The following is a 12,436-nucleotide window of genomic DNA, read 5'->3' as shown; positions in this document are numbered from 1 at the left end:
CTTCCCCGCCCCCTAGTGTTAACCCCTTCACTGCCAGTGGCATTTTTATAGTAATCCAATGCATTTTTATAGCACTGATCGCTATAAAAATGCCAATGGTCCCAAAAATGTGTCAAAAGTGTCCGAAGTGTCCGCCATAATGTCGCAATACCGAAAAAAAAATCGCTGATCGCCGCCATTACTAGTAAAAAAAATATAATAAAAATGACATAAAAATACCCCCTATTTTGTAAACGCTATAACTTTTGCGCAAACCAATCAATAAACGCTTATTGCGATTTTTTTTACGAAAAATATGTAGAAGAATACGTATCGGCCTAAACTGAGGAAAAAAAAATGTTTTTTTATATATTTTTGGGGGATATTTATTATAGCAAAATGTAAAAAATATTCATTTTTTTCAAAATTGGCTCTCTATTTTTGTTTATAGCGCAAAAACTAAAAACCGCAGAGGTGATCAAATACCACCAAAAGAAAGCTCTATTTGTGGGGAAAAAAGGACGCCAATTTTGTTTGGGAGCCACGTCGCACGACCGCGCAATTGTCTGTTAAAGCGACGCAGTCCCGAATCGCAAAAAGTACTCTGGTCTTTGGGCAGCAATATGGTCCGGGGGGTAAGTGGTTAAATGATGGGCAGTGTTGGGGGCGGAATTGATATTAGTTCATGTATGCTTTATCCCTTATTGTATTATGCCGTCAGGGTCCATGTGGACCAGTTTTACCCGCCTTGAATAAAAAATGTAATAAAAAGAGTTGAAGCTGTTATAGCTGCAAAGGGTGGGCCAACTCAATATTGAACCCTATGGGCTAAGACTGGGATGCTATTAAACGCTTGCCCCCCGCCCACCGTCAAATGATGGAGGGGCGGTGCGGCTCTCATTCTGGGATGACGTCATTTGACATTGTCCCAGAACAGCCGCTCTCGCGCCCCCCCCGATCGCGGCCTTGCAAAGTTGTTAGGACACGGCTCGACCCTGATCTCTGTAAAGAGCCGTGGCTGTGGCTCTTTAATCATGTGATCGCTGTGTCCAATCACAGCCGGTCACATGAATACATGGAAATGCCGGTAATCAGCTCTTATCACCTCACACTGACAGAGAGTGTGGCGAGGAGAGGCGATCAGCAAATTCTCCTCGTAGGGGACATCCAGACATGTAATCAGGGCACTGATCATCAGTTCCCTGATTACAATACAGCACAAACAGTGCCAGCAATCAGTGCCCACCAGTGCCTGCAATCAGTGTCCGCAAGTGTCACCAATCAGTGCCCATTAGTGATGCCAGTCAGTGCTGGCTATCAGTGCCCCCATCATTGCTGCCCATCAATGCCCAACAGTGCCACCCATCAATGTCCATCAGTGCTGCCTATTAGTGCCCACCAGTGCCACCTATCAGTGCCCATCAATGCCATGTATCAGTGCCCACCAGTGCCTGCAATCAGTGTCCGCAAGTGTCACCAATCAGTGCCCATTAGTGATGCCAGTCAGTTCTGGCTATCAGTGCCCCCATCATTGCTGCCCATCAATGCCCATCATTGCTGCCCATCAGTGCCACCCATCAATGTCCATCAGTGCTGCCTATCAGTGCCCACCAGTGCCACCTATCAGTGCCCATCAGTGCCATATATCAGTTCCCACCAGTGCCGCCTATCAGTTCTCATCAGTGTCACATATCAGTGCCCATAAGTGCAGCATATTAGTGCCTCCTCATCAGTACCACCTAATCTGTGCCCATAAGTGCCACCTTATCAGTGCCCATAAGTGCCATCTCAACAGTGCCCATCAGTGCCGCCTCATCAGCGCACACCAGTGAAGGAGAAAAATTACTTATTTACAAAATTTACTGCCAGAAAATAAGATTTTTTTTTTTTTTAATTCTTTAAAAAAAAACAGCAGTGATTAAATACCAGCAAAAGAAAGCTTTATTTGTGTGAAGAAAATGATAAAAATGTCACATGGTTACAGTGTAGCATGACCGCACAAATGTCATTCAAAATGTGACAGTGCTGAAAGCTGAAAATTGGCCTGGGCAGGAAAGGGGGTGAAAGTGCCTGGTAGGCAAGTGGTTAAAGTTCATGTGCATGTAAGGGCAGGCGTCCCATAATTGTTGACAATTAGATATGTGCACACTGAAACATTTCGTTCCGGAATTTCTTTTTCGTCTGAAAAATAAATGTATTTAGTTACTCCCAAAATTTGTTTTTATTTATTTTGTTTAGTTAAAAAATTCATTTGTCCGAAAATCAGAATGAATTAACCACTTAAGACCCGGACCTTTAGGCAGCTAAAGGACCCGGATAGTTTTTGCGATTCGGCACTGCGTCGCTTTAACTGACAATTGCGCGGTCGTGCGACGTGGCTCCCAAACAAAATTGGCGTCCTTTTTCCCCCACAAATAGAGCTTTCTTTTGGTGGTATTTGATCACCTCTGCGGTTTTTATTTTTTGCGCTATAAACAAAAATAGAGCGACAATTTTGAGGCAGGAAAACCGGTCGCGTAAACGAGGCTTGATTCACTACTGCTGATAGCTTAATGGGTGTGATACTTTGCCTTAAAGAGGAGTTCCACCCAAATTTGGAGCTTCCTCTTAACCCACTCCTCTCCCCCTTACATGCCACATTTGGCATGTAATTTTTTTGGGGGGGGAGTGGGGGCTTCAGCACGAGTGGGACTTCCTGTCCCACTTCCTCCTTCCTGTAGGCGACTAAGCTTAATCGCCTTCAGGAAGTGGCTGCTGTAGGCGATCGCCTAGGACACGTCACAGGTCCTAGGCGATCTCCTGTCCAATTGCGCGGCGCCGCGCAGTGGGTGCCCGGCCGTGAAGCCGAAAGCTGTCACGGCCGGGTGCCCACACTGAAAATGAAGACGCCGGCCGGGGAGGGGGGGAGAGGAGCGGACCCCCGGCCGGCGCGTCGCTGGAGCGCTGGAGCAGGTAAGTGCCTGTTTATTAAAAGCCAGCAGCTACACTTTTTGTTGCTGCTGGCTTTTAATAAACATACAAATGGCTGGAACTCCCCTTTAATATGATGGATAACTTTTTCACTCATTGGTTGGTCCTATTGCCTGTTTTTGCCTATTCCTGTCTCCAACCTCAATACAAATAATTGAAACGAAATATATTAGAAATACAATAAGTTGAAATACTTACATTAACTTTATTTTAGCCTCCTGTAATATCCTCTTCAAGATCTGGACTTTCAGCCAATCAGAGATCTACTTCCCTTTAGTCTAATGCCGCATACACACGATCGGACATTCCGACAACAAAACCGTGGATTTTTTTCCGATGGATGTTGGCTCAAACTTGTCTTGCATACACACGGTCACACAAATGTTGACGGAAATTCCGAACGTCAAGAACGCGGTGTTATACAACACTACAACGAGCCGAGAAAAATTAAGTTCAATGATTCCGAGCATGCCTCAAATTGATTCCGAGATTTTTGTGCGTTGAATTGTGTACACACGGTCGGAATTTCCAACAAGAACTTTTGTTGTCGGAAAAATTGAGAACCAGCTCTCAAATTTATGTTGTCGGAAATTCACGGTCGGATTTTCCGACAACAAGCTCAGTATTTGTTGTCGGAAATTCCGACAATAGAAGGACTTTGAACAAAAATACCCAAATATGTATGCTACTACTCCATCAACAGGCTTTGGGTGGGTTCTTGACTAGCCTATATTGCTCAACTGCAGTAGGGAAAATTTAGCTTCTCCTTCGAAACAGTTCCCTCAAGACATACTTGCTCTTAATTCTATCATTAAAATACTGTACAATGCAACTTTTCCCACATTTTTTCCAATGTCACAGCCTTATTCCAAAATGAATTAAATCCATTATTTTCCTCAAAATTCTACAAACAATATTGCATAATGTTAACTTGAAAGAAGTTTGTTTGAAATCTTTGCAAATGTATTAAAAATAAAAAACAAAAAAATTCCATGTACCCCTGTCTATATAAGATCCCACAGTTAACAGTGCATGTCAGAGCACAAACCAAGCCATAAAGACCAATGATGTGTCTGTAGCGGCACAGATCTGGGGAAGGATACAGAATTTTTTTTTTGCAGCATTAAAGGTCCCAATAAGCACAGTGGCCTCCATCGTCCATAAATGGAAGAATTTTGGAACCACCAAGGCTCTTCCTATGGCGGGCCGCCCAGTCAAATTGACCAATCGGGGAGAAGGACCTTAGTCAGGGAGGTGACCAAGAACCTGATGGTCACTCTGACAGAGCTCCAGAGTTTCTCTGTGGAGAGAGGAGAACCTTCCAGAAGATCAAGCATCTCTTCAGCACTCCACCAATCAGGCCTGTATGGTAGAGCAGCCAGACAGAAGCCACTCCTCAGTAAAAGGCACATAACAGTCCACCTGGAGTTTGCTAAAAGGCACCTGAAAGACTCTCGGACCATAAGAAACAAAATTCTCTGGTCTGATGAAACAAAGATTGAACTCTTTGGCCTGAATGGCAAGCATCATGTCTAGAGGAAACCAGGTACCGCTCATCACCTGGCCAATACCATCCCTACAGTGAAGCATGGTGGTGGCAGTATCATACTGTGGGGATGATTTTCAGCGGCAGGAACTGGGAGATTAGCCAGGATTAAGAGAATGGTGAATGCAGCAATGTACAGAGACATCCTTAATAATAAAAAAAACTTCTCCAGAGCACTCTGGACCTCAGATTGGGGCAAATGTTCATCTTCCAACCGGACAACGACCCTAAGCACACAGTCAAGATAAGAAAGGAGTGGCTACGGGACAACTCTGTGAACTCCAGAGACTTGAACCCGATTGAACATCTCTGGAGAGATCTGAAAATGGCTGTGCACCAACGTTCCCCATCCAACCTGATGGAGCTTGAGAGGTCCTGCAAAAAAGAATGGGAGAAACTGCCCAAAAAAAGGTGTGCCGAGCTTGTAGCATCATACTCAAAAAGACTTGAGGCTGTAATTGGTGCCAAAGGCGCTTCAACAAAGTATTGAGCAAAGGTTGTGATACTTATGTACAGGGAATTTTAAATTTTTTTATTTTTATTAAAAATAAAAAAATTACATGTACATACGTGCAAAGATTTCAAACAAACTTCTTTAACGTTGTCACTATGGAGTATTGTTTGTAAAATTTTGAGGAAAATAATGAAATGAATTCATTTTGGAATATTTCTTGTACACACGACCGAGGAACTTGTCGTAAATGAAACGTTGTTTTCTTCGACGAGTTCCTTGTTAGGCTTGTCGAGAAACTTGACAAGCTTTCTTTGCGTACACACTGTCAAGACCAAATCTTGTCGTTCTCAAACGCGGTGATGTAAAACACATACAACATCACTATAAAGGGGAAGTTCGATTCCACTGGCACAACCCTTGGGGCTGCTTTTGCTAATCTCATGTTACTGCGTGTTAAGTAAAAGTTTGGTAGGAGACATTTTGCAGTTTTTTCAGTCTGTTACAGCGTGACAAATGTGCTATCTCCATTACAAACGCTACTTTTACCGAAGGTGCGCTCCCGTCTCATACTTTATTATGAGCATGCGCGGGTTTCTAACCAAACACACGAACGTGTTTCTTGTCGAAAACCAGCCCGACGAGGAACACGACGAGGAAATTGAGACTCCCGTCGAGGAAAAAGAGAACTTTTTTTCTCGTCGAGTTCCTCGACAGTTTTCTCAATGAAAAACATACACACGAACGTTTTCCTCAGGCAAAAAAGCTCTGCCACCAAGTTTCTTGATGGATTCTGTCGAGGAAAACGGTCGTGTGTACGAGGCCTCACATAACAAAATGTGGGGAAAAGTGAATACTGTGAATATTTTCCGAATGCACTGTATATGTCCCAATTTGGGAGCTTCGTTAGATAGGAGTTAGGAACCACATTTTGTGAAGGTGCCACACTTTGCAAACAAAACCCTCTCTTTTTAACACAAGTTAGTAAAATTATTTTTATGCTGACTATAAGTGTACTGGGGATTTTTTTTGTATTGTATTGAACTGGTCACTGGCTCTAGGACAGGGGTGCCCAACCTTTTGAAGAGCGAGGGCCACTTAAGTGACGTATTAACTGGTCGCGGGCCACAATGAGCGGAGCGGGTGGATGGCATATGCAGAGCGGACACTGCCCATGATACTTTTTAGCAGATCGTATTGGAGGTAGAACACAAGTCGGTTTATGTCTGCCACTCCTTAGAGGTGAATAGAGGGTCCAATTGGTCAGACTGACCATGTCAAAGGGGTCCAAAGCTGCTTTCACACTGATGCGCTGCGGTTTACCCGCACCACGGGTGCAACGCAGTGTACCTTTTGGCTTCCCTATACTTTGCAGTAGACTTCTATTATATTCTGCTGGTTTGGTGCACTTTCAGAAAACTCACCAAACTCGCAGGTAATTACAGAAGTCTATGACTCAGTGCAGGTAACCCACAGGTAAACTGCTCTGCATCTGCGGATTCATTTGAAAGCAGCTCAGTAACCACTGTAGAACAGATATGCCCAGATATACTGTGATTTTAGTAATAAACTGACCTTTAATAACAGTATTCTATTCTATTCCAGAGCAGGAGGTCGCGGGCCACATCAGAGGGCTCCGCGGGCCATATGTGGCCCCCGGGCCACTGGTTGGGCACCCCTGCTCTAGGACAATAAGTTCAAACAATAAACGTTAAGATTCACTATCCATTACCTATCTTTGGTGTTTCAGAACCCAAAGATAGTTAAAACAAATCATGTATAAAAAAAGAAATAAAGTTTATGCAGAAAAAAAAGTTTTCTAGCAATACTTAGGAAACAGCCAAGACACAAACGAATTGTTCACAGAGGACCAATTCAACTGGGAAGCTAAGAATACAACACTGTAGCTAAGGGACCAAATGTGAATTTTATATAAACGAGCATCTTATTTGTTTCTAGTTGCCTTGTGCCCAACAAAATTCATCTACCTTCATGTTATAAAATGTAAAAGAATTTGATATATATGCTCCAATAGTCATGGATATAAGAATAATAAAGAAAAAACAATAACCAAAATGTTCTCCAACATATTTCCTTTACCAATGGTCAACAGTTATTTGAACACTTCTACCTAAAGAGGTGAGACAAAAGACAGATACTGACTTGAAATAACTTTCTTAACCACTTCAGCCCTGGAAGATAAATAAGCACCAAAAGAAAGCTCGATTTGTGGGGGAAAAAAGGACACAAATTTAGTTTGGGTACAACGGCGCACGGCCGCGCAATTGTCAGTTAAAGCAACGCAATGCTAAATTGTAAAAAGTGCTCTGGTCAGAGCACTTTTTACAATTTAGCACTGCGTCGATTTAACTGACAATTGCGCGGCCGTGCACCGTTGTACCCAAACTAAATTTGTGTCCTTTTTTCCACACAAATAGAGAACGGGGAACGGTCATCAGTGACAGTGTCACTAGGCAGAATAGGGGAATGCCTTGTTTACAAAGGCATTCCCCCGTTCTGCTCTTGCCGACCGCAATCACGTTCCCGGGACCCGCAGCAGCACTCGACACGCACGCGGCGGGCAGATTCAAATGGACATACCTGTACACCAATCTGCCTGCCCGTGCCATTCTGTGGACGTAAATAGGCGTGCGGCGGTCGGCAAGTGGTTAAGGTGTGGAAATTTTTTGAAAACCCTCTCGTATATCACTTTGTTATTTTTATATACAATGTTAATATTTACATAAGTTGTAATTTTTTTTTCTTGCATTTCTGGGTCGACTTCAGCTATCTCTAGCGCTGTACTTCTTTGTTTATGAGTTTTACATATATTGTGTATCATATTATTGGTGCCAGCAGCTGTTTAACCCAAGCGCAGATTTACTATTTGGATATTGGTTCAATTTCGCTTTATTAACATTTTAGAACAGATGTTACATATACATGGAAGAAAGAAAAGTACAAAGGTGTCACATTTTAAATCATCCATAAGTCGTAGAACATATATATATATATAAAAAAATTGCTTTGGTGCTTAGTTGCTGGTGATACAAAACAGAAGGTACTAGTGTTGAAGCGCTACCATCTCAGGTCATCTAGTGAGTTGCTAGGAGGTAGACCGCACAACATAATTGGTTATTGACTGCCTACATCGAAAAACCAGTGAAAATTATTACCATTAGTGGTCTAGTGTGACTATTAAGGCCAGGTTCACACCTATGCAAATTGAATGCGCGTTTCCCCGCATTTAATTCGAATCACTACTACAGAAACAAACAACCATTGTGATAACCAAAAAGAAATTTGAAATATATATATAAGAAAAATTTACGCATGTGACAATTAGAGGATTTTTGGATGGGTCCTCTTCTCATTAAAGTCCCAATATGCTAACCAAGTGCTTATAAAACGATCAATGCTTCTCCCGTGTGATGTTAAAACACGACGTAATTTCACCACTTCAGTGATATTCCCGTCACCATTAAAAATGGCCACTCACCAGATCTCATTTAATAAATGCCTTTGGTTCATTCCCAGGATAACCACTCCTTTTATACGTATTTCCACCAACTGCCAGGTGTCTTGGATATGCTAGTGGGGTCTCTATTTTCCTACAAAGACTCACAAGAAAAGAGGAGTGCCCCTCATGGTGTAGTACGTAAAAAATGTATTGATTGCTTAAATAAAAGTAAGTATTGCACTCACATTTAGTTGTGCTCGTATGCCGGCATACTCAGCAAAATTCGGGCTGAAATCAGACCTGAACCAGTGAACCAGCATGCACTGGATCCCTGCTGTGTGCCGCATGCGGCGACAGTGTGAACCCGGCCTAATAAAAATGGTGTAATCGTGTATGCAAGACTAGCTTTCAGTAATGGGTAGCGAGGTGACTGGGAATATGCCAGTTTAAGAGGAAAGTAGGAAGGAAAGAGAATGAGTAAGCTATGAGTAAGCACTGATTGTAGTGCGAAACGTCAGCTGTATGCCCCTGTCTTTGCTGTGATGTATGGTGTTTGATAACTTTTATCAATAAAAGGCAACCGAGAAGGTTTTTCCAGAGTGCGGCTGTCCAAACATTTCTTTTTACAAGGAAGGAGAATAGTCAGGGGTTAGACTGAAGGAAGAGGGGTTGCAGTCATTTCATCATGGATGGTCGGAGGTTAGGGAGTGTCCTCCTTTATCTAATCCTGAAACATAGAGGAATAACAAAACACTGACTAGGTGGTCCAAGTTATTTTGAATTGCTCTTCCCTGGCAGTTTCCTGCGGCAGCAAGTGTTCCAAGTTCTGTATAGAATGGAGTTCAATTGCCCATATCACAAGCGGAGGTATGGTGGTTGTTTTCCAATAGTGGGGTATCTCCTTGAGGGTTCCAGGAGTCATGGCGAACCACCGTAGGGGAAAGTGGGATTTGAGTTGCCATGTTTTTATAGCATAGGTTAAGGATTCGCAAACAAAATACTTAGATGGTGGACAGTACCACCATTTATAGATCATGGCGCCTTTGGACATGAGTCACCGCCAGAAGGCATCAAAGGCCACATGATTGCATTAGTGGAGAATGGAGGGGCATCTATAGTTTGAACCCTTTTCTTGAGTCTTGGTCGCAAGTACTAGTAAGGGATTCTAATGTGGTCGGCCCAGCATTGATACTATTTGGATTTTTATTTATATTTAAAAAAAAATTAATACATGCTGAAAATTGTTGGGCAACTCATTAACATTATACCACAAGGTTTAGGACTCGGAGGGCAGTGTTTTCAGTGTGTAGCTGAAATCAAGTACATGGGACAACTCAAAACTAACATCAGAAAGTATATCCTTGAAAGAGGAGTTGATGCTTGAAACAGAGTTCCAGCAGAGGTGGTGAGTCAATAAATTGTAAATTTGAAGTTAAACATACTTGGAATAAACATAGATCTATATCAAAAAGGTTGGGAAAAAAAACAAAAAGTAAAAAAAAAAGGGCAAACTTTATAGACTAAGGCCCCTTTCACACTTTTTGAAAAAAGGGACATACATTGATCCCTATCAGATAGCGGGTGTCAGCGGATGAACATCAGGGCCGATCCGCCCTACAGGCTCACTATGCAAGCCGCTTGGGGCCCCGCAAAGCTGCAGAGGGCCCCCAAAATTACTAGAGGCCCCGCCTGGTGAGTGAGAAGAAATTTTTGGCCCCCACAACCCACAGCACCCCCCGCTTATCCCTTTAATGTAAGATGTCATGTACGACAGCGGAACACCCCCCACCCCGCTTCTCAACCTTAATGTGACATGTCACCGTCGGCAGCTCCCCCCCCCCCGCTCCTCAACTTTAATGTGACATGTCATTTCGCTTAGGGCCCCAGGGAGGTCAGGATTGGCACTGTCCGCAATGCTCCGATTCTGCAGACGGAGGGAAAATCCTATTTTTCCATCCGTCTGCGGATCGGATTGGGTGAACACAGACAGACGGTCCGTGTTCATCCGATCCCCCCATAGGGGAGAGCAGAGACCAGACAGGTCTTTTTTGGTGGAAGGAACACCTTAAACTCCCAGGTGCACAGTGAGTGAGTGAGTGAATAACTTGTATAGCGCTACAAATGCGAACTGAATCGCCTCAAGGCGCTTTGGTATCCATTTTCTTCTTCAGCCTTCAGAAGAGGTGGGTCTTGAGTTTTTTTCTGAAGGCCCGATGATTTACTTCCGTTCGGATGTTAGTTGGTAGCGCGTTCCACAGTCGAGGTCCTTGGATTGCGAATCTTTGTTCTCCTTTGGACTTGTAGCGGGCCTTGGGGATTTGGAGTAGAGTTTTGGTTAGTTGATCGAAGGACACGATTGGGGTTGTGGTATTTTATTTTCTCACATAAATATTGGGGGGCGAGTTCTTGTACACATTTGTGTGTCAGGCAGAGGGCACAGGAACAGAGTTGGAAATTGGCAGAGAGATCTTGCTGGTAAAGTTTTAACGACATATAAGAAGCCAAAGTGCTGATGCTGCCCACCAGGCCCCATTGGTGACCCTTTGAAAAATAACAATACGAATACTTTTGCATTATTAATCTATTTTTTCACTTCAGATGTTATGGAAGAATTCAACCAAACATCTCCGGAAAGGTTCATCCTCCTTGGTCTATCTAACATCCCATCACTCCAGACATTATGCATCCTTGTGTTTCCTTTGATGTACATGATCACGTTGTCAGGAAACCTTCTACTGATCATTGCGGTGAGGATCAACCTAAAGCTACAGACCCCCATGTACTTTTTCCTATGCAACATCTCCTTTATTGACATTGGTTTCTCATCCACTATTGTTCCCCTAATTATCAAAAACACTCTAGTCAAGGACAGAAGCATCTCCTTGTTGGGATGTGCAGTGCAAATGTTTTTTCATTTGGGTTTAGGAGGAACGGAGTGTGTTATTCTAGCTGTCATGGCGTACGACAGGTTTGCTGCCATCTGCAGACCATTGCACTATAGCACCATAATGAATAAAACGTTCTGTGTCGGTTTAGCTGCAGGGTCATGGAGTATTTGCTTCCTAAACTCCACCATTCATGTTGTCCTCACCTTCCAACTCCCCTACTGCAAGTCCCACCACGTCAACCACTTCTTCTGTGAGGTACCACCTTTCCTTCGTATGTCCTGTAGAGACACTTTACTTAATGAGATAGGCATGTACATCTCCGCAGGAACTCTTGGCGTGTCTTCGTTTTGCTTGACACTTTTCTCATATGTCCACATAATATCCACCATTCTGAAGATCCGTTCCTCACAAGGAAGACATAAAGCTTTCTCCACATGTGGTTCCCACCTAACTGTGGTGATTCTCTACTATGGGACAATCCTTCTTATGTATCTGAGACCCCGCTCTACATACTCTCCTGAACTAGACAAAACTCTGTCCATCGTCTATACAGTTGTGACACCAATGATGAACCCAATGGTCTACAGTATGAGGAATAAGGAAGTCAAGAACACAGTTAAAAGAATACTGTACACATGAGGAATAAAACATTTTGTAAAACATGACATAATTGTTTTAACAATGATTATGGTTAAAAGTATTTCTAGAGTCTGTATTATGCTTAAATTGCATATGTTGACACCATCGTTATGTGCCATGTTTCATCTGATGTTAACAAAAACAAAAAAAAAAACATAAAAATGTTTACAATTAGCCGGATTCAAAAAGACTTACGACGGCGCATCAGTAGATACGCCGTCGTAAGTCCAAATGCGCGCCGTCGTATATTTAAGCATATTCTGGAAACCAGATACGCTTAAATTTGGCTAAGATACGACCGGCGTAAGTCTCCTACGCCGTCTTATCTTATGTGCATATTTACGCTGGCCGCTAGGGGCGTCTACATGGATTTACGCGTTGAATATGTAAATGAGCAAGATACGCCTATTCACAAACGTACGTACGCCCGTCGCAGTAAGCTACGCCGTTTACATAAGGCGTTTTTGCGGCATAAAGATAAACCACCAAAAAGATGGCGCAGC

At 43.0% G+C, this 12,436-nt stretch overlaps 1 protein-coding gene across 1 annotated transcript; it reads left to right on the top strand.

Moving 5' to 3' along the window:
- Nucleotides 1-11,009: 11,009 nt before the first annotated feature.
- On the top strand, nt 11,010-11,933 carry LOC120920654 (olfactory receptor 5V1-like). Its single transcript, XM_040332850.1, has one exon. The coding sequence runs from the start codon at nt 11,010-11,012 to the stop codon at nt 11,931-11,933; it is 924 nt and encodes a 307-aa protein (XP_040188784.1).
- The last annotated feature ends 503 nt before the right edge of the window (nt 11,934-12,436 follow it).

This window comes from Rana temporaria, chromosome 13 (genome assembly GCF_905171775.1).
Source record: "Rana temporaria chromosome 13, aRanTem1.1, whole genome shotgun sequence".
Taxonomy (NCBI): domain Eukaryota; kingdom Metazoa; phylum Chordata; class Amphibia; order Anura; family Ranidae; genus Rana; species Rana temporaria.
This window is presented reverse-complemented; position numbering and strand designations above follow the sequence as displayed.

What these genes read in the sequence shown, in the direction of transcription:
- LOC120920654 (XM_040332850.1), top strand. Translation starts at nt 11,010, where the DNA reads ATGGAAGAATTCAACCAAACATCTCCGGAAAGGTTCATCCTCCTTGGT.